The sequence below is a fragment of the Cyprinodon variegatus genome, unplaced genomic scaffold, assembly GCF_000732505.1.
Source record: "Cyprinodon variegatus isolate N-32 unplaced genomic scaffold, C_variegatus-1.0 Scaffold16, whole genome shotgun sequence".
NCBI lineage: Eukaryota > Metazoa > Chordata > Actinopteri > Cyprinodontiformes > Cyprinodontidae > Cyprinodon > Cyprinodon variegatus.
This window is the reverse complement of record NW_015150469.1, coordinates 1,724,167-1,749,912: the sequence shown is the minus strand read 5'-3', so window position 1 is coordinate 1,749,912 and position 25,746 is coordinate 1,724,167. Positions and strand designations below refer to the sequence as shown.

Genomic DNA, 25,746 nt, shown 5'->3' with positions numbered 1-25,746 from the left:
ATTTCCATCTCCTACTGTTGTACAGTTTTTGTGCAGTATAGAAGATGGCACACTGACTGAGCTGATCTATTTCTAAGAGCACAACTCGCACCTTAAAAGGATAGGTGAGCTTTTTACCAGGAGCATCAGATAAAAGGTTACCAGCAGGTAATATCTCGCTGGCAGTAGTCAACTCTCTTGGTGTCTTCTTTTATTAATAATCCAGATTAGTTGACACCAGAGGCTAAATTAACAGCTAGTCAGGGTTGAGCTAAAAATAAGCAAACTTCTACCATCTTAAAAAAAACAAAAAAAACTTAAGCATAAAAAGGTGCTAGTGTATGCAAATATTTAATCTGTTTAATAAAAGCTTAATGCAAAGTTAAACCCACATTGGGTGGTTATTTTTATCTTTTAATTCGTACCTTTCTGAAAATCCTGTTCATGTGACAGAGATCTTTGGTTTCTCTTTAAAACCACAAATTTACCTGTGAACCATTGCAACTGTCAGTTAAGTCCCCCAGTTCTGCAACGCTTGCCTGTTCTTCCTGATACCAGACATTAGCAGCAGACGGGCAACAGATTGAGAAAGAATTGTGAACAGTGGGCCGTGAGAATCCCTGGCACACTAACGTTGAGTCTTTGATGAAACCCTTGGCTCTATGTTTCGTGACAGAGGAGTCAGCACTGCAGGATACTGACTGAATGACCATGAGCACATTAAAAAGTTTTCATGAAGAAGCGGGCTTTGTAAAAGAGGAAAAGAAAGTACCACACCCTAGTCAGCGGTGCCAGCACACTTCACTCTCCTACTCTCTGCCCACATCTTCCTGCCATCACTTCGAGTCTTTCTCTACAAGGCCTCACACAACACGCGTGTTTCCTTCCTCTTTGTAATACCAGTCTTTCCGGAGGATCTTCGTCATTGCTTTTGTTGTCACTTCTCTTTATCCCTTGCTATTACATCTACCTTCTTGCTCTCTTATAGGTCAAAAATTCTGTTCAAGCTCTAGGGATGTTTTAAAAGTGACTAAATACTTAGGTAAAGAAGAAGAAGTACAGAAAGTATTAGATAAAAGCTTTCAAAAATGATGTGGAAGTCACCACGTCTGTTGTTTTTTGAAAATTCTGCTCTAGGAAAAGTACTCAGAAACTCTGCCTTAATTAGTAAAAGTAAGGGAAAATGGAGAGAAGATGTTCAAGTCCTTCACTGATATATAAAAAATGTTGACTTTAACTCATGACTGTGGTGCTTTATACAAAACTGAGGACTTATTGAGAATGACACATTACAGTGTGGCTCACAAACTCCTGCCAGGACACCTATGAAAACTTTCTTTTATCCACACAGAACCACCTTGTAAACATAGCAGAGCAGCAAAGGCAGCAGGTGGGATAGGCATGTCTCCTGGAGGCACATTTTAGGAAGTGAAATTACCCCTGAAGTCGGGTGGTTGCTTTCAAAACACCCTTTCGTCTTTACAGCACCTCATAAAGGACCTTTTGATATTTTCTTGATGGAGTCAGCCAAGCCAACATTTGGCGGCATGCCCCCACCCCACTCCTCCACCAGCAACCCACCCGACCTCTTTTCCTGCACCACACAACCCTGTCAACTCAAGAAACTCAAGTTGGCTTCAAACACACAAGCTGCCAATCCCCCATTAACCTTGACAGGGAAAGTTTCCTTCAAACGTCCTTGCACAAAACCACAGGAAGGAGGTTGTTTTAAAAAGAGAGAAAAAAATTATCTCAATCAAGGCTTTCCGTTGGTGGCCTGTAATGAGTCGTACATGCAGGAAAAAGCAGACAGTCGGGTGCAGATCTGTGGAAAAAATCTGCCCCACATGTCCCTGTGGTGAGCTCCACCTGACTCTTCATCTGCCCACCAGAGGACGGGGGGAACAAGTCTCACCTCCTGTGACTGGAGGGTGAACCCGACCCTGGCAGCCCAGCACCGGCCTGGTGCATTGATCATGTCAGAAAGACAGAAAAACTTGCTGCCAGGCAAGGAAGTGGACAGGGAGCACAGGCATGCAGAAAGTCTAGGAGAGGACAGAAAAGGGGAGAGAGCAGTCATCGAGGGAAACCCCGTCTCTTTGATCTTTGGGCTTTTTCTCGTCCTCGCAGACTTCCTCCCACCATCTGCAGCCTGGCTCTCACCTGTCTCTCTCTGGCAAGGCCACTCGTGCTCGTTCAATTGCTATTGCTTCCTCCCTGCAACAATAGAAACCTTCAAAAGTAGAAGTAGCCCAGCCGTGGCTGCAGCCTCGCACTGTCAGAGGAAGTGAAGGGAAAGGAGGATAATGTAAACAACAACAGTAGTATTCACAGCAGCACTTTTTTTTGGGAAGCAGTCAAAAGCATGGAAGACAAAGCTTAATGTTGGAGGGTGCAGGCTCGCACACAAGTAGTAGTAAATGGATCCTCCCTACTAATGAAGATAATCAGAAAAAAAAACATTTACTCCCTTGAATATTCATTAACTCGTTTTCCAAGAAAAGATATGCAGTGACACACAGAGACAATAATGACTGATTTGTAATCTGGGTATATGTGATTTTGTTTTCTTTTGTTCTGTCGACATTGGCAGTCCCTAAACTGGCACACATGCTAAGGACTCATATCAGATGTAGAAGTAGCTGAGAAAGTTCTGCTTTTAGTGGCCCAGTGGAGCAATGATGCAAATGAAAGTTTTTCACTTTTGATTGGCAACCAACCGCCAACTAGTTGCCCAACCATGAGCATCGGAGGAGACTTCAAAAACTCTTATAAAAATGTCTAGACAAGCCATTCTATGATTTGTTTCCTCCTAGTAGGTGCTGTAAAAGGATGTTAAGATAGAAAATGGCATGTTGCATATAATTTTTTAACTTGTAAATGACATTACTGCACTAACATAAATAAACATGTCACTGCCAAGACAATAGGGGAATCTATTTTCTTTGGTACATGGTTTAGAGTCCAACTTTTTAATCTGTTTAATTTAGACCAGATTATAGGACAGTTATAGTAAACTTTCTAATAGCTCCAGGTCATACTAAAGAGGAAATATATTAGCGGCTTGTTTAAAAGCCCTGAAGAGCATCTGCTTTTTTTCTGTGCCTTCTCGTGAGTATGTCATGTGTGTGAGTGATCATGAATCTCTTGTGTCGGCTTCAGAGAAAACCTCTTCAGAAAAAGCTCACTGAATCAAAGAGTGATGTAACATGGCTTTTATAACCCCCTAATTGTTGCCTTTGTGTACAAAGTTAAAGTTAAAAGACAATTTCTAATAAGAGCCATAAATAAGAACCTAAAACTGCAATATAACAAGGGGTACTTTTGTTGAGTTCTAAATATTAGCCATTAGAAAAAGTCTAAATTGAATTGACCTTATGAGCTTGTACATGAAGAGCGTAATAATGGCTGAATTTTAACATTTTATAATATTTAAGGTTAATGAATCCTGTCTATGCGTTTTTTCTAGCATTTAACTGCTTTCAGGGAGGAAACATTTGACTTTTGGATAATTAATCTGCTGGCATTTGGGTTCTTTGTTCAAGAAGATAAACAATATGAAAATACTGAAACTGGAAAACTGCAACCAGTGCAGAAATCTTCATGTTAAACTAAAGGGATAGTTCACCATTTAGTCTAGTATAAGTCTTCATATCTTGATGCTTAAACCTTAACATAATTCTACCTTAGATGAAATCTTTAACATTTATTCTGAAACTATTTTTAGGCACAAAAATAAAAAAATATAGAGCAGTTAAACTGAAACCATACTATTTCGAACATCAGAGCTTTGCTAAGATTTCAACTTTTTGAGAATCAAACATCATGTACTCATGGTTTTAAAAACAATAGTCTATATCATAATAGGATTATTGTGTGTTTTTTTTTTTTTTTTTGTTAAATAATAAGAATTCAGCAAATTTATTTATTCAGTACATTTTAAAAATTGGTTGAAATAAAAAAAAAAAACTTTTATAAGTTTTACTTAAACATAATCATTTAAAATTCTACCCTCTAACATTATGAATGCGAAATATCCATATTAGAGTTTTTGTCCAATATGCAGACACCTGATTAATCAAAAAGAAAATATTCAGAGTATAAGTTATGACACACTGAGCAGCTGTACACAAGGTTTCCTACCTGGGATCACATTTACTGTTTCCTAACTTGAATAATCAAATTGATCTTGTTAAAAACACAGATACACATAAGGGCATTCACCGTTTTCCCAAACTAGCAGCTACAAGCATGCTATTACAGGCATGTCGGTTTATGCACACCTGTTCTCTCCCCCCCATGATCATACACCCAAAGAGTACAGGCAAAGGCACGCTCACACTGAAATGGACATGCAGGTACACAAACAAATCATCTAATGCTAGCATATACAAATGAACCAATGCACCATTACACAGGGATGTTCATGGCAGTTGCTCATACGCACACTGGCAGAATTTGACTAATGTTTGAGGGAAAACAACTCCAACAGGCCTCTCAGCCCCTGCTCTATCCCTCCTTGTCACTCTGCACCTCTGAGCTCAGATAATAGCTGTCCAACACCAGTCGCTCACCACTCCCTGGCCCGCGCTGTCGACTGCGTAAACATGACCCATTCACACATACACAGAGGCAGGACAGCCAGGCTCTCCTGGGTTTCCAGTCCCAGCCTCCATTTCTCATAACAGTAAACCCCTTAGCAACATTCGAGCCTGGCTGTAAGTCAATAACATGTTGGTGACAGAACTGTTCTCCTCACATTTATCATGAGGGCTTAAATAGATATGCTGTAAACAACAACGCATATGCTTGCATGTACTGCTCTCAGCCCCATGTTCTTATATAGCCCACACGTATTCTTGCAAAGTTTGCCAATTGCCCACACCATTGTTCATAGGAAAAAATGTGCTTGGCAGCCAGAGATCTGTTCTCAGTAAACGGCTACAATGGCAGAAGTCAGACATAGATGTAGGAGTGGGCTACCACAATAACTTGGACCGACAAAACATTGTGAAAGTACTCCCAAAAGTTCACACTTTCACACTTAAGTCAAACATTGGGCCTCACTGGAACATTCACAAACCATCAGCTGAGATGGTTTCTCATAATATCACAGAGGCAACACATTTGTGCAACACTTATTGGGGGGGTAAGGACTCACCACAATCCTCAGGAGAAGAGAGCAACCAGTCCATGGTTCAGCCTCCACACTGTTGTTGATGGGTTTTATTTACAGTGGTGTAACTGAGGCTACTGAGAGGGCTATAAACTGCTATTAGAGCAGAACTGGATTCCAGCATTGACTTGAGGAATCCAGCCCTGGCACATTGTCTGTCTCTGCATTCGACACGCAGTCTGCATGCCCGGTGTCCACCTAACAGACATGTAAACATCACCATACGTCAACCTACAGGAGTTCTCAAAAATACTTCATGCAAGAGCTGATTCACACAGTCTTATCCATGCAATGACAAATCCTTATTTGAAAATGAAAAATAAAAGATTAGTCAACTGCAAGGATTGAGACTGTTTATTTATAGGATGCTCTGTCCATTAATGGGCTTGACTATTAGGGTGAGGTGAGATCTGTGAACAGGGAGAAGTGACACTGCCACTGAAGCTATAAAAATATAATCCAGGCTGCAACAGAAAATAAAGTACGAAAGTATTTTTATCATATCCGAAATGATGCATGTTTATTACTCAGAAACGAGGGGGCAAAGTGTTGTTGACTCATAGAGGATGGTTTTAACTCATAGAGGATGGTTTTTAATTATCTCCTCACCCGCGTCTTACTAAGTGAAAGGAAAGCAAAACTTTGAGATAAAAGAAAGACAACAAGTATTACAGCATTTTTGATCAGATCCTCCTTTCAGTTTAGATCACAGAACAAGCAGTAAACAGAAATATTGGTTGTATTTTGGGAATCTCTGAGATAAAAAATAATAATTATCTAACTCTTAAGAGAGAATATACACAGAGACCTCCATTTTAGCAATAATATACCTGTTAATCATCATAACATTAATCATAATATTTCGAGATGTTGAAGGTAATTTATAACAGCTTTGCCTAGTTTTTTATTAATAGTGACATAAATTAAAATCACTTGGCAAAGAATTAAGTCAGTATTTGGAGAAATTTTAAAAAGCCTAAAACAAAGAAAATGATCTTCTTTCAAACTGATGGACTTTAAAAAAAAAAAAAACTTTAATTCAACAAGCTTAATTTCTTGTACCCAGCTCTTACAGCTCAGAGACCAACAATTTCAATTATCGTAACTTCGGCATGTTGCTCTGATTGTTTCTGTTTGACAAAATGTGTGTATATCTACATTGATACATTGCATTTCATTTACAGAGGTGAAACTAGTACTTCACATTTCTTAATTTTTGTTACACAACCATAAACACACATCCTCCCAAAAGAAGATACTGCTATCTATATACCCAGCCCCTCCCCCTTTGGGTATCTAATCTTTTAATTGAATCTTTTGTAATTATAATGAAATAACGGCAGACTTCTGTCAGGGAGAAAATTATCAGGTCAGAATGTGCCAGCGGTAACAGGCAACTCTTATTTCTTTTGCCACTGCTGCTGAGAGGTACAGCCTTATTTTAATTAGATCCTCAGATCCCCTCCAAACAGCACATTAGGGGAAAACAAAGAGGGTGTGTTCGACTGTAAAGCGTGTAAGAGACATTAGTGCTCAGACTCATGAGGGTACCAACGTGAATACCATAAGTGTGCGCAAAAAGATTGAGCTACGGCTGTATGTCGATGAGAAAAACACACTTTCCCTTTTTTTGACCCCTCACAACTGCTAAACGTAATTGCCTCATTCTTCTAGCAAATTAAAATTGACAGTGAAGGGATTGCCGTGCATAGGCTCCCTCAAATGGCTTCCCTAGAAGTTGACTAATTCAGTTCTCATTGACGTATGACTAAATCAGTGTCCATTATCTCAGTGTGGGGCAGTTCAGATGTAGTACCAGCTCTGTGGCATAAGGCACTTAAGAGCATTACGCAGGCCATGCTGGTTGAAAGGGTCCCCTTTTCTGGGAGCCACACATGCAGCAGCTTTGATACTGGTCAGGCCATACCCTCTGACTAACCCTTGACATTGAGGACTCACTACTAGTAGACAAGAAAAGGGAAAACCAAGCTCATACTTTTAAGTCAGCCAATGGTCCCAGGCTAAGAGCCAGCAGCAGTGACACTTACCACTGCAGATTTACAGCCAAGACTCATCTGCTTGAAGATTTAGTGGGACAAACATTTGAGCATATTCTAAAAGACGAGTTGTATTCATGTATGATTTGCTTAAAAATAAACCAATTTTTACTCTGTAAAAGAAATAATTGATTCATTTTAAAAGCATCACGGCCGAGTCAAGTGACTTCATTTTCAGGGAAACAACAGTAAGCTTTAGTAATTTGGTATGCAGCGATCATGCCTCTGCGAGTATGGCATAAGGAACCAGCCTGGTCCCTCTGTTGTGCTGCAGCTGGCTGAGCTTAATGAGATATCAGACTCAAACATCAATTCATCAGCCTCATTGATGAGGACAATGAGGGGCAACCGCCTCAGCAAAGAGAGGCATTATGGCTCGCTGTGCGGTGATAGGGAGGCCTTGTTTACAAAGGTTACTGGGCAGAGAGGCTTTTGAAACAGTACACCAAACCAGCCTCCACTTTGCTCTGCTCTGCTAGACTTGGCTCTCATACCCTTGGGGCAGCTTCTCAGGGCTACTTGCAACTTTGATTTTGAGGAACAGAGAGTGAAAAAAGGAAAAACACGCTTCAGTTATCTAAGGTCCCTATTTTGTTATAAATGCATCAATGTGTGTGAATACAGTGTGTTTGAATACTTTAAAAATAGAGGCCTGATTAAATAAACAAACCTCGACTTGTTATCATCGGGGCTTCCCCAAACTAAAGCAGAGTGAAGCAGGCTGGGGCTGGCTGGAGTCCCCTCTGGCCTCAGCCTCGACTGACAGGGCATCTGTCTTCATTAAAGCTAGGCCAGTGTGCATGACGGCCACTGAAATGCTGGTGTCTTTACGATTAATGAAGACAGATTACTCCCCCCTCTGAGAAGCAGTAACAAGGAACAAAAAGCAGAAGGATATGCTTGCAGAAGAAGGCAGAATAAAAAAAGAGATTCCCTCATCACCTCCAGCTTCTTGTACACGTTTTCCACTTTGCTTTCATATCTGACTTGTTTTCTCTCAATTTTCCCACACCTATTGTTTTTCCTCACTGTCAAACACTCACGTGGCAGTAGCAGCTATACTGAAGGGTAGAGATAAATGGGCCCCATTGAGTTTATGTTTTTTTTTTTTAAAGTCAGACGACTGAAGTAAAGAGAGAACAGTGAAGTCTGGCCCATCTGCTTCATCAAGTTGTTTTTTTTCATCATTAACATATTTATTCAATATTTCATAATTTTGTTATTTTGTGGTCGACTGATCCTAGTAAAAAAAATGAATCTCTGACCTATAAAGCCTGTAAAAGCCAAAGAAAACTCTTACAGCCAAAAACATTTTAGCATCCAGATAATTTTTAAGGTCAGTTTTCTTCCTGTCACCCTACTTGGCACTGTCACTTGACATGCAAGGTCAAACCTTAGGTGGCTCTCATTGTGACTGAAACTTGACTCTCAAGAAGTCACTGAAGGATATAAACACATCTAAATCTTTTAATATGGCATCCCTGGGGAAAGTTTCCTTTTTCAATTTCCAAACAGCTAAAACTGATTGTGAAGAGGGGAAAGGAAAGAAGAGACTGTCTGTTCCAGTCTTTTCCTGTCCTGTGCTGCAGCCCCCTGACAGCAGCCCCCTTGGTCGAGCCCTGAGGGGTAAACAAGACAGCAACAAGAAAGAGTGTGTGTCTCTGAAACAGAAAGAGAGGGAGAGAGAAAAAGAAAGAATGCCTAAGTGTGTCACACATGAAACCAAGCTGGAAGCCACTTACACTGAACACTGGCACTGCCTGTCCAAGCAAAGGGGTCCAAACCCGGGAAGAAGGGGCTTGCCTTCCGCAGCATGCACGCACCGCGGCTGGTGACATCATAGAGCTGACGGGGGCCCATTCCCAGGGCTTCCATGCAGTCGAACATATTGCCCTCCTCCCCAGCCCTTGGCACAAATCACTACGGGCGCTGAGTCCTGCCTGCCGGCCGCTACTGTCCTGGTTCCTCTGCTCACGTCACTCGCCAAGGCAGTGACAACAGCAGAGCCCGCAGCAGCTATCTGGACCTGCTTCCCTCCCCTTCAACTTCTCTATTACTGTCACTCTCTGTCGTTGCAGATGCTGAGCTTCCCCCCTCTTTTCCGTCCCGTCTGGAATGCAGCTCTGGTTCCTTAGCTCTGCTCTCTGCCTGTCTGCTGCCACCCCCCTCTCCTTGGTGCGCTGTAACAGACCTAAATAACAGCCTCTCAGCGCTCTCGTTGAGCCCCAGACACAGCAGAGTGAACCAACTGCCTAGGCATGACGCTCTGAGAGGGGGTGGAGAGTGAGTCAAAGAGAATGCCAGAGAAGGCGGGGAACCAACAAACTAAAAGGAGGGGAGGGAGGAGCAATGATGGGTGCTGTCCGGCAGCAAGGCACGCACGAGAGGAACAACTGATCTGCTTAAAGGACAAAACTTTATTCCCATTCTCCTCTCCTCTGCTTGTGCTGCCTTAATGTTTATGGCAAACAAACACCCCTTTAGCAGGCATCTCCAATTCAGATCTGCTCCCTGTCTGTCTCCACACTGCACCTCCCCCAGTCCCCTGGTGTTCTGTGGTAAATATGAACCCCTCCATCGCCTCCTCTTACTGAGCCCCCCTCTCTAATCATAACCATATTAAAGCCCCAGCCACTTGCTTGCTGTGTATGCGTGTCAAGGAGAGAGTCCAGAACATAGAGAGAAAGAAGGAGAAGGAGAGAGAGAAAGAGGAAAGACATTGTGTTGTAGCTAAACCCAGAAACCAGATGCCAGGGGGGGAAAAAATCTCTCCCTCCTCCGTCTGCTCTAGGGAACAGAGGATGGGGCAGTGCTTTCTGCCTTTCCCCTCTGGAAGTACTTTTGCAGTGATAAATGAGGGCTGCCTTGCTCAATCCCAGCAGTGCATTTACACAGACAAATACCTCTAATATACAAACACACCATGTGCTAGACACACTCCTCGCAGGCTCACTTGACCTCGTTTGTGATTTATACTCTTCAAAGCTGACATGAAGATGCAGACCCGTGCAAGTCATAACTTCAACGTGCAAAATGTATCTTGCATTGTGAGTATTTCTGCCGTGCAACGTTCACTTCTTCCTTCATGCTCACTGTTCAGAGTATTGATGGAAATAATTCAATTTAAAAACAGCAGCACCCTCACAGTGATTGTAAATCAAGGTGAAATCAATAGGCAGTCCGCAGTCAATAAAAGGGTTTCACTGGTCCTAACTGTTGCTTGGCAGGCTGAAAGACTCTCTAAAGCAAACAGCCTGATACAATAGGAGATATATAATAATAGATTAGGCTGACTCTGTGAGCTCTGCACATTCATCTCCACCCCTGTCAAACCGGTACAAGTGGTACAGCCCAGAAGGCAAAAAAGACACCATTTCCTGTCAATCTGTGCTGCGGGCTACATTCTCCACAGACACTGTGCCCTCGCTTCTTGCCCCTCCTCCTCCTCTCTTTCTCTTTTTCCTCTCTCGCCATCTCACACTTTACTCAGTCCCCATCTGATGAAAGAAAGAACACTTTTCAATTTCCAGCCACTTTGATTGATTTTCATTTCAGTGTTTGTTGACCCATAGGGACTGGTGCAGCTCTGAGACATTTGGTTTGTTTTTTTTAAGTCGCCCCATACAGGCACGTCAGACTCAAAAGTGGGCTGCAGTTTGCACCCATCACACAGAAGAGCACACATTTAAAGAGCTGCTCTGTTCCATGTGACAGTAAACAACATCAGCAGTTTATATGCATTTCTTAATACAGCTGTCAGGTCATAAAAGCAAGACAAGAGTGAAAGTGTTTAGGTTGGACGACAACCTGTTTAAATCAGCAATGCTGTAAGCCTCTTTTTTTCATCTTTCTTGCTTCTAAGGTTTAAACCTCTTAATTGATTAAGTGAAGAGTTTTTCATATTTTTGCCATAGAGAAAAACATGTATTTCTGCTTTTAAATATTGTGAATAAAATGTTATGAATAAAATTCCACATCAGATAAGTTTTCAGATTAAAATACAACAAATTATTTGATTGTACCATTTATATAAAAAATAAGTAAGCGGAATAAAACAGACTCAAAATTGGTCATGTAAACATGCCTGAACATGACAAGTACTATAAAGCGATTAGCCACTCAAGGTGGAACTCCGTCATGTTGATGCTAGTTGAATATGCCCACTTGGTCAGTAACCAACATTTATAGCATCTATGCAATTATGTGCTGTTTAACTATACAGTTTTACTACATATCACTGGTGTACTGAATATATTTGGTAGTAGGTAGGTTTTATATTTAGGAAGTATTTGTTTTAGTTGGGCTCGGATGTTATGCACTTTAAATACTACCAATTATCGCCTTAAATGTTATCGCTATAAAGTCACAAATTATGTGATACAGTTTTGAGCTAATGTAGTCACCTTCTCTGTCATCTCAATAAGTTACTCATTAAATAATAAATTGGTTTGAAAATGTGCTTTTTCTCTCAGGTTCAGCTTTTTATGATACATTCTTTTCCCATCTTTCAGCTCCTTCCTGCCTCGCACTTTTTTGCCCAGCAGCTAGTTCTATCCAGCATCCTGGAAACCAAAAACTGGATAATCCCCGGGCGCACACAACGTACTATGTAATAGATTTCTGGACTGACGAGCTGAAACAATATCACGTCTTTTCATGCTCTCCCACATAGAAATTTTTTGATTTACGAAGCCATTATGCTGATTCCTCACATTTCTTTTGAGGGTTTTTCAAGACAGTAACTGCGACCGCTAACCCAGGTTCTCTTATTGGTAACCAGCTATGAGCGATGGAAGCCTTTCAGGGCTTTGGAGAGTTTGCCGAGTGAGTTTAGACATCTAATCTACGCATACTCCATACTGTTGCTGACCCAGGTTGCTCACTGCCTTCCCCTCCCTCCCCCCTCCTCCTCCCCCCCTTCCTTCCCCAGCCAGAGAGGTTGAACTCTAGAAGAAACCCCCACAGGGCCACTAACTTTCCCCCCAAACTTATCCTGCCCTCCCTCTTTCTCTCCCCAAATCTAGCTTACAAGTCTCTCCTCTCTTTCTTTTAATTCTTCTTTTTTCTCTCCTTCTGTGTCTGGGAATACTCTCCATTTCAACGCATTCCCCACGGCAAACTTTTCCTGACAGCATGATTTATTTGTTTTAGTTGACAAAGTTTCAGTATTCATTTCTGGTTTAGGGAAATATTTCATTCTTTGCCGACTGCCAAATCGCCGGTCGTTTTTTGTTGGCTTCTTCTCCCAAGTAAGTTTAATATTAAGTGACAAAAAAACGAAAGCACTTAAAATCTTTTTGATTAATAACACCTTTTTTTCTACTTTGTTTTACAAAAAGGACAGTCGTAGCAGTAGCCCAGGAAAGTCAGGCTTAAATACGGTCTGACACTGTGATGCCAATTACAGACAAGACATATACAACACATTGTTACCACTTCCTCTGTATACAGCCATTCAGGCTGCAGCCAAACCGTAAAAAACGCAGTTCTGTGTGAGGTAATAAAGAACAGCCCTGCTTTAAAAACAGCATGGTGACTTTGAAAGAGGAATGTGGACCTTTATTTTATGTGGACAAGTGTGCAGTGTATGGACCTGCTGGAGCAGATTGCTGGAGATGATAGGGACAATGAACCCCAGTCCAGCATGTTCTCCCAATTCAGTTGGACTCAGGTTACACACAAATCCCTCAGATTTTATTGACATTTATGGAAAAACATATGGTTTGAGTCATTCTCAAGAATCCAGAGTCTTTATCATTACCATCATAAGACCATAATGCAATTTTGTTGAGACATCCGGCTCAAAATGCACATACATAAACAGAAATTGAAAACACTTACAAAGAAAAATTAGGATCCATGGAGCTAAAACTCTAAAATATGAAACATGTTCTTACTAAACATGAAAATATAGCCCTAGACACAAAATACACTGGGGAAAAAAGGGTTAAACTTGTAAAAGTATATACTTCTAATAAAGATATTGAAATAAAACATCCAAGAAATACGAGTAAGGTTGTATACACATACAAATATATGTGTTTGTATATAAAGCCTACAGTATAAGTAAGCAAACATCTGCCCGCATTTAGCAAAAAATTCTCTTTCCTTCAGGGCAAATTAATTCCAGCTGATTCTGATAGTTTATGAAAAGGTTTCTAATTGCAAAAGTATCATAGGAGAGCTATTGCATTGTGTACAACATAATCCTTGCAAATACTTACAACCTTTGTATTTATCATTAACAAGCCACAATAATATGATAATTTTTGAAACACAGAATAGATCATCAGTAGAATAGTTAAAGAGCCAATGACCTCTAACAAACAGCTTAAGAAATCCCCCAAAGTTGAAAGAAAAGTTTTTCAAAAGAAATATACTAGTAAAGTGCTGAACAGCCACACTAACAATGCCAGCTCACTGCACACAGCTACACTGCTAAAGGATGAGGCTAAAGCATGACAGAATATTTTACTCATTGAGTTTTACCGCAGTGTTTGCTAAAGGAAAGTCCTTGCACATCTTTCAAAAAATCTCAGAAGTAATATTTAGAATAGGGAAGGGCATTGTGTTGCACTGGTTTCCAGGAAAAACCGATGGGAAACTTCATGTAATTTAATGAAGGATGGAGAGAAATAAAACGATAACACAAATGGCCCAGTCAATCTCTAATCTGAACCCAGCAGTAAATCCATGGAAATAGTAAATATATCATGCAGCTTCAAGGTGCATTCAGGCTGAATGGAAATCACTGCGGACACTGTGGGGATATTAGATAAATCAGAATCAGACATACTTGAATAATCCCAGAGGGAAATTACTTAAACTTACTTATGCACCGTGGACCGTCTTTTCACCGTGGACCGCATGATCGGTTGGAGGAAAAAAACAGGTTTGTACGTTTAAAATGATCACATGTTCTCCTTTGGTTTCAGAGATATTTTTAGGTCAGCCAGAGGTTAACCAATTTCCCCCAATTAAACTCTGCATTGAACCAAAGTGATCTACTTTTTTTGTGTGCTGATTTAGTACGGTTTTTAAATACTGAAAATGTCATTTGTGCTGCTTTGGTTTTCAAAATAGTAATTTTTTTTTATTCTGGCCGATGATTTTACCATCTGAACAGAGGTTGGTGCTTCACTTGTTTCTGAATGTAAAATCATAACATAATATGGTATTCCTGTGGTAGCATTGAACTTAAGAGCGGGGCTATTCTACCTTATTTAGTGGGTGGACTGATTGTTTCACAATATGTAGTAGTGCATAAACGTCCCAAATCCTTCCATTTGGATCTGCCTTTACTCCTGGCAACCCCGCAGGTGTCGCTACTTCAATCTACTGTACATCACAACCAAAAACTACAACCAGTCCCTGATTGGTTGTCGTGACTTAACAAAAAAGTTTAGATTTTTCAACTTCCACGGCCTTCACTCCCCTCTCTCCATGCGGTGCTGCTGTTTGACAGCACCCAGGTTCTGTCAACCAGTACTCGGTGAGGGTGAAGCGGTGACCGCTTTCACCTCGTAAATTTCACCACTGGCCGCTTCACCGCTCTTCTCTGCACGGTTTGCATAGGGATACTATGTAAATCTACCGCCCTCGCTGCGGACACGGCATTCGATGTGAATGCACCTTTAGAAGTGCTCTGGAAATGTTTCTAAAATCATGCTCAACTCACAGTTTTCCCATCTTTCTGTAAAAAATATTTTGTTTTTCTTGCTTTTTCACTTAGAAAATTTCTAATTTTTACCTGAAAATACTTTTTACACTATTAACCACATAGTGTTCTTCTTTCTTTCTGAGATATGTTTTTTTTCTCTGTTGCAGAGCTAATCTTCTAAAATGCTGCTCATATAATGTAGTCTGGTGTACATTGGTGAGCTTTCCAGTTAGTGTCACATTGTTTCCCCTTATTAAGACAAAGATATTCTTTTTAATTTAATTTATTTCTTGTTCCTTAACATGCAGCCTTTACATATAATACATAAAGTCAGCATATCCAATCAGTGGCCACACGCTCATCTATCAGTGGGGAAAGTGAAGCACTAGCTCTGAGAGAGAGCAGCCCTTGTTTTATAAGCACCATGTTTGCCTCTGTTCACATGCTGGTCCCACCACAAAGCTACTTTTCAGACAGCTATCAGCCTTGGCCATCTTTCAGAGAAGTATTTTCCACTCTTTCTCTGCCTCTATCTGCCTAGTCATGTTCTTCTGCTACCCATGTTTTCTGCAGGAAAAGTGACAGATTTCATAGCTGTTCAGCCAAAATATACCCACCCTCTATATAGTTCCCATGGATTCACCCACCAAAAGGTAAAGAAAAGTCAGCCCAACTTTTTAACCCTTGCACATTCACTTTATAGCCCTCCCACTTTTAATAGTAGTCTCTTTATCTTCATCTGTCATCAAGTCTAAGCTGTAGAACACTCTGCGGCCTCTGGCTTACTAGCAACTCTTGCAAACTTTTCATAGTCGCAGGCGTGCAGTAGACACACACAAGTATGCACACTGGCTTGAGTCATGTAAAGGTTGCAGGAAGTTTCCAGATATTGTTAAAAGTTGGCTCAAGATTGCACAGGAACAGCAGAAAACACAAAGTGATAGTTATGAGAAAAACAGCTGAAGAATAAAAGAAGAAGACATTTTTAAACAAAATGATTTGGATTGTTAACATCAGAAGAGCAAATATTCAGCTCACAAAAACAATAACATTAAACAATAACATTGTAATCACGACCAGAGCTTATAAAAAAAAACTATGAGTGACAAAATCTTTCTTATAAAGTCAAATAAAGCATAACTTGCAAAGTAATGCATTTTTGATTAACTAAATTGTGTGTCCCGTCCACAAAGGTGTGTTATCCCATTACAGTTTTCATTTAATCTATGACATTGGCCTAACCTTAAGTACATTGTTTACATAATCTACCCATAGACATTTGTTTTAAGTCTCAAAATATGCCATTCTGTGACTGTATGATTTTCCAACTTATTACTTTTTCCTCAAAGGGCAACATAAAGAACTGTGACTGTTGATGGGGGCCAGATTATTGGCTCAACACAAACCTTTTTAAATAATACATGTTTTACCCTCTCCTGGCAAACGTTACCCACCATGCTGATGACTCAATCCTTCTATTTTTAACCCTTGGTAGTCCCTCTATTATTTTTTTCACTTCCCCCTTGAACATAAAAATATTTAAAAATTCCTCATTCTTTATTTTTTCATTTTTCTTAACATTTAATCCCATATAAATGTCTTTTTTTCTTTATGATGTATTTTTCTGGCTGGGGGTGGGGTCTAGGAAAAAAAGATTTGTTTTTTAATCCTACATATGTAAATTACTTATTTGCTTGAGAGGGAGGATGAGGTAATAGCCAATCCTGGGAGTGTAAAAACATGCAGAGGCAACTGCTTTTTATTAAAAAGTCCCTAAAATATCATCAAAACTGAGTTTTTTTCCATCCCATATATAGACATTGGTTTAACTGTCCATAAAAATAATCTTCCCCCAGTGGAAAACAATAAAACTAAAGGGCTTTTAAATTCAGAGAAGTTAAGCATTGAAGTTGGCTGTAATATTACTTCATTGAAAACACACATTTCGAAGGGGAGTGAATGGAAGAAAAAAATGCCTAAAGGAAAAGGATGGCTTTCTTTATTTTAAAATGCTTATGAAAGAGTTGAAAGAATAAAATGTTGGAAAATTAAGTTTCCCCTTGAAAGACACAATCAGGCCAAATCTCGCATCATTTAAATCAAACACAATAAAAAAACAAAACAGAAAAAACATGTCAAGGCACTGTATTTTGCATGTAACAAAAATAGTCACGCTCTTGTAAGTTAAAAATTCCATATTCTGCATGTTTTAGCATTCTGATTTAATATTTTATCTAACTGACAAGAATTAAACTTTTGAGTACCCACATGTTTCTGTCTGTCTGTCTAATGTTGGAGAGTTTGTTTGCAATGGTAATCTTGGTTGGGTTTAGGACCATCTAAAGAGCAGCTTTCCAAACTTTTGGGCTTGTGACCTGCAAAATAATACCCGGATGGTCTCATGACCAAAGCTATTGATCTGAATATAAAACCTTACAGTACTTAAAAAAACTCTATTACTAAAAACAAACTCAACAACGCGTGTGTTTCCTTCTGTTTATCTCAAGTGATGTTTTCATTTCTTTAAACACATAAATTTGCTACATTATTATGATTGGTATTGTTTAGTTTCAAGACTCCAACTTTGGGAAGCAATGATATAAAGGACCTGGTCTGGTCCTGTAGTTTGATAAAGTTAGTATTTACAAAACAGAAAAAAGGGCTGAAAAGAAACATTTTCTTTAAAATGCTCAGTATTTTATAGTAGGAATTATAGTTAGTGCTTGACCTTTTGGGTTTTCCATCAAATAACATTATGCAGCCACACAGACCACATATGGGCGTATATAAATTTTAGGCTTGGTGGTTAATTATTGTTTTTCTGGGTTTAAACTATCAAAAAGGCTGTTATAATTCAGTTGGTGATAATCAAAACTACTGTTTTTTTTCCATTTGTGTTCTTCTGAATTTGTTTAATTCAATTTTTGTTAACATGGAAGCACCATCAGTCTTCAAGATATTTGAATCATGACAATTTTCCTTGGATCCCTTTCTCAATGGAGGTAAGCTGATGAACAAATCTTTAAAATCTATCTTTAAAACCATCTAATGCATTGACCAACAATATATACTTTGAAAGATTTTTTTCATTTCCCTAAATGCTGATGCAGAAATCTGGATATTATTTTAATCTTCTCACTTTCTGCTGACACTACCTCTTTCAAAGTACTAGCAGCACATTTTCTTTTTCTGTCATGCATTGCATTCACCATGTAACAAGAGCAATGGCTTTAAAAATTCTGATCAGTGCATCTATATTCTTTTTTTCAGAGCCAAAAAGTCACATTTCTGCTCTTTATGTAAACATTCTCAGGAACTGATTTCCAAAAAAAGATACAGAGTGCTGCCATTTGATGCTGGTGGTTACCCATGGAGATGAAAGCTGGGCTGTCAGACGACGCTGAGCTGTTTATTAAAGACATCGTACTGATAGGTCAGGGAGACATCCAAACAGCTCTATACAAGCTGTCATCACACAGGGACACACACACACAATCCCCGCAGCCATAGCATTACTAATTTGCCATGTAGATCACAGTCACAGGAGCAGAAATCCCAGAGCAGTGGGAACAGGAACAATGGTTTCTCTGATGAAGTGCTGGCGCCCGTAGCAGTAAAAACCAGAATCTAAAAGTATGATTTAGTCTGATACATTGGGTGGAAAAATACATGAGAAAATTATTCACACTAGGGAAAATGATTAAAAATACTTCAATAAAAGAATGACCTCAAATAGTTGCATTATTTGAGTATATTCTTGTTAAAGTTTACTTAGAAGTAACTAGAATTTGTAGTCAAGTTTTGATTCCACCGCTAAACAAAGGAAACTGATGCAACTGAACCTTTTTATTCTCCCTTAAATGCATTAATAGTAGTCTTCCCAACAAGTCAATGAAGAACTATGATTTCACTACTACCTAAAATAACTGAAAGGTGAAGAAAATCCAGTTACAGATTAATTAACGTTCTCAACTCACCAACATTTAAATTCATTAAATTCATCTGGCAACATCATACTGTGGAGATAACATTTTTTCAGCAGGAACAAGAACACTGATCAGAGCTGCGGGTAAGTTGAACGGTCCTAAATACAAAATGTTCCTGAAAGAAAACCTGTTAGAAGCTGCAAAGCACCAGAAACCTGCAGTCTAAATCACATAGATAGAGCTGTGATGGGATGGCTTGGATTAGGGATGCTAAACTCCAGATGCATCTAAAAGTTGCAATTTAGTAACTCAAAGACAAAAGCTAGACATTCCTGGTTTGGACTGAAGCACAGCTATTTGTTAAAAACGCTAAGTTAAAGTCCAGACCATGAAAAATGGTCTTCAGGAACAATTTCCTTCAAACCTGACAAAATTGTTAGACAGAACTAGAATGAGACATACAATTACATTTACAGCTATAACTGAAGTCAAAGTTAGTTAAACAGAATATCCTTTGGGGGGGTTGAGTGCAGATACTCCTTGCAGACTTTTATTCACAAGGAAATTTAAAACCTGTACAAACTTTTCCTTTCTCACACACTTTATCCCAAGCGGGGTCACCAGGAGTGCTGTCTACGGGCGAGGGGGTACACCCTGGACAGGTCGCCACTCCATCGCAGGGCAACATAGAGACAAACAACCATTCACCATAGCTAAGGAGAATTTAGAGAAGATGTTTTTGGACTGTGGGAGCCAGAGTACCTGGAGAGAACACACGCATGCTCAGGGAGAAAGATCCCAAGTTCACTTTCCGGGCCGCGAATTGAACCTGCAACCGTCTTGCTGCAAGGCAGCAGTGTTACCCACTGCCCCACTGAGCAGCCTAAAATGCATACAAAAATCATTCAATTTGGAAGGGATAGAATAATTCTTTACAGCACTTTGGATATTATTATATTTCTCTGTGTAATTTTAATCTTGGATGTGATTATGACTTTCTGATATTTCTGCTTAACCACAAGATTCCGATTCATTTCTTTCTGGAGGGGAAACAGAAAGGTGAATACTCATAACCAGGAGCCTCTTTTTCTTATAAACGTGTCAAAGATGTTTCTACCTGCATATGAGAAGTAGCAGGGCTTCGGCCGAATTTTCATTTCCTTAGATAATTCCTTTTCTCTTCCATCTCCATCTTTTTTTTTTTTTTTCAAAATATGCAACTCATCCACCTTACCATGGCTGTGTGCACCCAGACAAATCCAAACTTACATCAACAAGGACTAACCCACCTCTGAACGACAGGCTGGAACCGAGCACTTATGAAAATAAATAATGTGCTACAATGTGCTGTCTGTGCTCTGCTTTGCCTCCAACGGAGAAGTCCTCCCTCTGTTTCTCTTCTCCATGTAAACCTTTTTATACAACAATTCCCTTCAAAATTGCTCCTTTAGAACAGTAAGTGCTTTCAGTTATGTCACTTCTCTGAGATATTTTAGTTGCAGTATATATGTATTTATATATTCTCTGCCTCCTTTTTTGTTTGTGACATTTGATCTAAGCCTCACACTGACTTTTCAGCTAGCCTCCACCAGAGGCCCAGCCGAGCAACTTTTTGTACAGGTTTCAACAAGCTTTTCATTCCATTCTATTAATATAACACTTTTAATTCCACTTCTCTGTCATTCACAGCTCAGCCTCTTATCTGTGTGTTTTATTACTTAGCAAAACCCTACAAATTATGGTGTGAATGAAAATTTAGAGCCCTTTGAAGGAGTTTAGATTTTAGGCCAGACTATATGAGCTAAAGGAAATGACCTACTAGCTTTTCAAAACATCCCTGTGGCTGTCTTTTGGGGCCCCAGCTCTCGCCCTGATTGGCAAAAGCTTAAAGATGTGTTTCAAGGCTCAGTGGCGATGTTATCACACAGTCAGCTGCCTTAATGGACTTCCAACTGTTTGTTTGAAGGGCTCCCTTAATGACTAGGCTAAACCGATAACAGTCTGCAACAAACTGCACAAAGAGCCGTCACACCACGTCACGGATGAGCACATTAATTCAGATATTTGGGCAGCAGTGACGGACGGGAGTCCAGGCAGCGCACTCAAACAGTCACATTTCCTGGGCCATCTTCCTCTATGTATTTACACAGAAAAAGGCCAACCAGTCCACCCTGTCCCTCCCAGCCCTGTGCAGAACAGGTATTTCCAAAGACACTCTGGTGCCGAAACTGTGTGTTGTCGTCGGAGGTGCCCCAACAGGTCAGCGCAGAAATGCTCTGAAGCTGAGTAAGAAGGTAGTTGTATAAATGCACAGAAAGTCAAAGAAACATTGCCCTCCCCATGGAAGGTATTTTCTCAGTCTGGATTTAAGACAGGCCTGAAAACAATAAGCAGGACTGTTGAGACAACTTTTCAAGAAAAAAAAGTGGAAGGAAAAGAAAAACAGGGTCTGTTGAATGTCCCGACTAAGTCCTTTTGTCTTCCCAGCAAGGCTTTCAGAGAGCAGGGAATGAGACTGCTGTCAGCAAAATGACTTGTAACATTCCTTGTCAAGAGATTCAGCAATGGGATGTTTTAAAAGCTGATAAAGTTTTCCACTGAGCCGCCACAATTTCAAGTGGAAGCTGTGATGGAGTGCTAAGGAGTTTTAGAGCTTTCAGAATTTGTCTGTTGATTAGGGCAAGAACAATACTTTTAAAGCGATCATGTTCTTTTTTTAACAATCTATGAAACATGCACAGAAAATCAGATTTTTCACCATTTATCCCATACTCTTAGAAAGTTTTTTACATTCCTCTTACATTACTCAACAGTTTGCATGTCCCCAGATTGCAGTTTGCATGTCCCCATCTGTTCAAGTGTATAGGGTACTCTGGCTCCCTTCAAAAGTCTAAAAACATGCATTTTAGGTTAATTGATGTATGTGGTCAGGTTTTTTTTTTCTTTGTGCTTTAATATTTAGTCTCCAGAGCCAAGATCTTGCTACTCAGCTGCAAATTTATGTATGTCACCAACAGTTTCTCTACATCTACAGACTAAGTCATTAAATAGTTTTGTGTAAATCAGCTCCAAATGAGTCAGACTTCACAGAGAGTTTCTGCTATTGTCATCTTTTTTAGCTTTGCCAAAGATAATTAAATTCAGATCTTGCCTTTGACTAGGGCTTTTTAAACATGTACTTGGATATATAAAATTCATATGTTTAACTAAGGTTTTTCTCCTGTAAAAGGTAAATGTTGGCACATTTTTGACCACAAGTGTTTTGTATCCTCTTACAGGATGTTTCTGTGTTTAGCTCCATCTATTTCTCCCTCCATTCTGAACAGCCACCCTGTCCTTGCTGAAGGAGAGCATCCTTGTAGTGTGATGCTGTCACCACACAAACGTTACAGTGGGAATCTGTAGACAGATTCTCAGGCATAAGTTGTAAATCTCTGCAGTTTAACAGGGCTTGAGTCTTGGTCTTCTTGATGCCGTTTGCTCATTATTGCTCCCTTAAAGCACATGGGGTCCTTTACAGAACAGCTGCATTCATATTCATAATGAGATTAAATACCCACAAGGAGATTTTACTACATCATCAGGTGATCTCTGAATACAGTATGTTACACTGAGTTTTTCTTTAATGGTATAAAAATAGTGTATGTTTTTAGAAAATATTTAGGGAACCACCTAACCTCATATATATATATATATATATATATATATATATATATATATATATATATATATATATATATATATACACACATATACATACATACAGAAGCTCAGGCTTGCTGTTATGGTAATCTTGACTTAATCTTACTTTCAACCCTAACAACGGGTTTTAACTGAATTCAACCCTTTCACCCCTGAGAACCAGATCGCTGCCAACGTGGATGTGTCAGTACAAGCAGACACGTATGAAGACCCAATGCATGTAGTTGCCTGTGTGTGTTTGTGCCTGATACTTGTTTTTGCTTTAACTCATGCCAGTGTAAAAAAGAAAGCAAGAAAAAAGAATTCATCTGTCAGTGTGGTGTGATTTTTTTATTTTGCTTATGGGGGGTATGATTCTAGTCCTTAGATGAAAGAGGTGCTCTGTGTGTGGGTTTTTTTTTTTTCGTGTGTGAGCAGAAGAGAATCTGTGGGAAGATTGCCTCTGATGCTCTGTTTGCCGGTGTGCATCTGTGTGTTTTTCTTGCAGGGCGTGTTCCTGGATTCCACCACATTGGGACATTACCCCCAGGTGCTCTCTCTCTCTCTCTCTCTCTCTATCTCTCTCTCTCTCTTTCTGTGTCTCACACTCTGCTGCATGTTTCTCTGAAAATACCTTGAGGATTAGGTGGGCAGCAACGTTGAGAAGGAAGAGGTGGGGGCAAGGTGGTGATTGATGGCTGAAAGACTGGAGAGGTGCTCAGGCATGCAGCACAGGGGACTGCATACACAGTCAGGCGAAGGGGGTGCTCAGCTGTTGCCACCCACACCCATCATTACCATCCAAATCCTCCCCATTCAGGCCAGATTCTAAATAACTTCAGCTCACCTTTAAATCAACAGTTCCTTATTATTTCCTCTGTGTTTCATCTTTCTATTCTCTTACACAGACAACCTAATGGGTTCCTGTATTGCTGTGGTTATGAACAAGGATCCACCCTTGCCCAGAATCCTGTTGTTGATTTGTGGTTTTAAAGAGAAGCAGGTGTTTTCCACTATGAGCGATGCGCATCTGCAGCATGGGTCTAATCTAGCTGGTTTTGCATGTCTCAGAAATAAAATCGGAGGGGCCAACAATATCCTCTTTGTGCTTATTTTTGCCATACATCCTACCAGTCTGGCACTTTAGAGAACAACAGCCCCCCCTGTGTCCATATAGAAAACTACAAGCCTGAGATCACAGGAGCCTCAAAAAATAGTGCTTTAATCCTGCCTCCAGATCGCCTTTCCTTCTTCAAATAAGTTGTTGTAATCTCGGTCTGAATAAAGAACTGCAATATGGCTCGTTTTCAAATATTTGTTGTTGCCCATTATTCATCACCTCACAAAGAAAGAATGTTGTTTTGTCTCCTGTTTCAGACTTGTGGGTTGTCTGCCTTACAGAACAGCACACGCACTTACACACAAAAACACACACATCAGTGAAGCTGAAGCCAGAGAGTGTGGTCATAACCACATCATCTACAAGCACCAAGCATATAAGGAAACCACCGGAGCACAGTAATCACTGTATTGATGAAAGCAGATGCTTTCTTCCTCCCTCTCCTTTTTTCTACCTCTCATCCTATATCACAAAAAGGGCCAAACATTTTCCATTTCACCAAAAACTACACACATTAAAGTCCAATTTAAATGGATGTATCAAATCTATTTTCCAGCTGGCTTATTGGAACTTGACTAAAATTAAGTTTGCCGTTCATTAACTGTGCTTTGTAAAAGTAGCCATATCCCTTCACCTTCTGTCATGTTTCATGTTCAAACTTTGATTTATTTCATTGGGATTTTACGATGCTTTAGCTGGCTTTCTTTCATGAAGATTAGTCTTCATTTGGATAGATATGTTCACGCTTTTGTTCACCCTAAATTTTCTCCAAACAAGGTGCTTTGCGTAAAGGATAAAACGTTAAACGTTTTGAAATCTGAATAGACTATCTTCCACATGTTTGCTCTGTCCTCTGCATGGTATAAGGAAACTATAAATCTTAGATTTATAGCATTAACGGTTTCTCGTCAGGCCACTTTTACATTAAGGTGAGATTGTAGTAATTGCTACAATTTGTCTTGTTAGAAGATTTGGTACCAAAATTGTGGGTTTCTACAGCTCCTCCACAAATATCACTGGTGTACTTTAAACTTTGCCACTTTAACCCTTTCTGTTTTACTTTATGTTTACATAATTTTCAATAAAAACAATAAAAGGTCTTGTGAAGTGAAGTGGGTCACGCTGAATTTAATTTACGGCTATCAGAGTAACTGGGGCTGAAACAAATTTTAACTTTTTTAAGAACAGAAACTTTAAAAAAGCCATGTATCAATCTCCTTCTGTACTTAGTATATATATACTTATACTTAAAGGTATAGTGGAGGATGTTCTTTTTCCAGGTGGATCATCAAAATAAGTGGTCCTCCTAATTATCAATCATTCTGGTGATATGTTTACGTAGGGCCGTCCTATGTGCTCATCCAAATTTTAACTTACCGGTGGTGAGTCTGACATGGTGGAAACATTGCAAATCTTCTTTTGGAAAGTAAGATTCTATGAGTGTTGCAAACAGCAACTTTTAAACAGAGCGTGTACAAGGAGAAATGGACTTGTGTATGCTCTTGCATGTGTTTAATAGGTGTTTTCTCTCGGTAGAGGGTACAGGGTTATGCATGTGCATTTTTTTTAAAGAGGAGAGGGCGGGTCTTTTCAAAAATTGGCGAAAATCCTCCACTAAACCTTTAATGAAACACATTAAAGTTGGTGACTGTGAAATGAAACAATGTTGGAATTTTAAAATGAGTATGAATACATTTTTAAGACACCACACTGTGTGATATTTGCAAATGATAAATGTCAAACAAACACAGTGATGAAAAATGACTTACAGAGAGCAGCCATCTCCTTTGGCAGGTCAGCCCCGAATCGCCCAAAAAGGCTGCTGTTGGCTAGCAGGTCAAAGGGGGAGTGGCTTCTCATGGAGTTGAAGGGGAAAGGGTAGACAGCAGGTGGGAAGCCGGTCAAGTGACCCACCTGCTGTTCCCTGTTGGTAGCCATGTTGACGGAGCACCCAGGGGTCCGCAGCAGGCCTTCAAGGCTCTTCAACACTCCTTAAAAAGTCCTCCACTGATCTTGAATCTTCGTCCTCAGAGTGAGCAGGGAGGTTCTGAAGAAAAGCAGGGGGAAATCTGACTTATCCTGTCAGATTTCTGATGAAGAGAGAACAAAGAAATTAGTCACTTCCTCAAAAAAAAAAAAAATAAATA

General features: G+C 39.8%; 1 protein-coding gene across 3 annotated transcripts in view; it reads right to left on the bottom strand.

Annotated features, from left to right (window-relative positions):
* The window catches only part of rarg (retinoic acid receptor, gamma), a 56,656-nt gene that overhangs the window by 11,434 nt on the left and 19,476 nt on the right, over window positions 1-25,746 (bottom strand). For 2 of the 3 annotated variants that reach the window (XM_015386030.1, XM_015386021.1), the window contains one exon: window positions 25,369-25,689. In XM_015386030.1, coding sequence (XP_015241516.1) covers window positions 25,369-25,537 — 169 coding nt within the window. In that variant the 5' untranslated portion in view covers window positions 25,538-25,689. Of the gene's footprint in view, window positions 1-8,954; window positions 9,476-25,368; window positions 25,690-25,746 lie in introns of those variants that run through there. The other variant, XM_015386038.1, reaches the window with a different exon arrangement.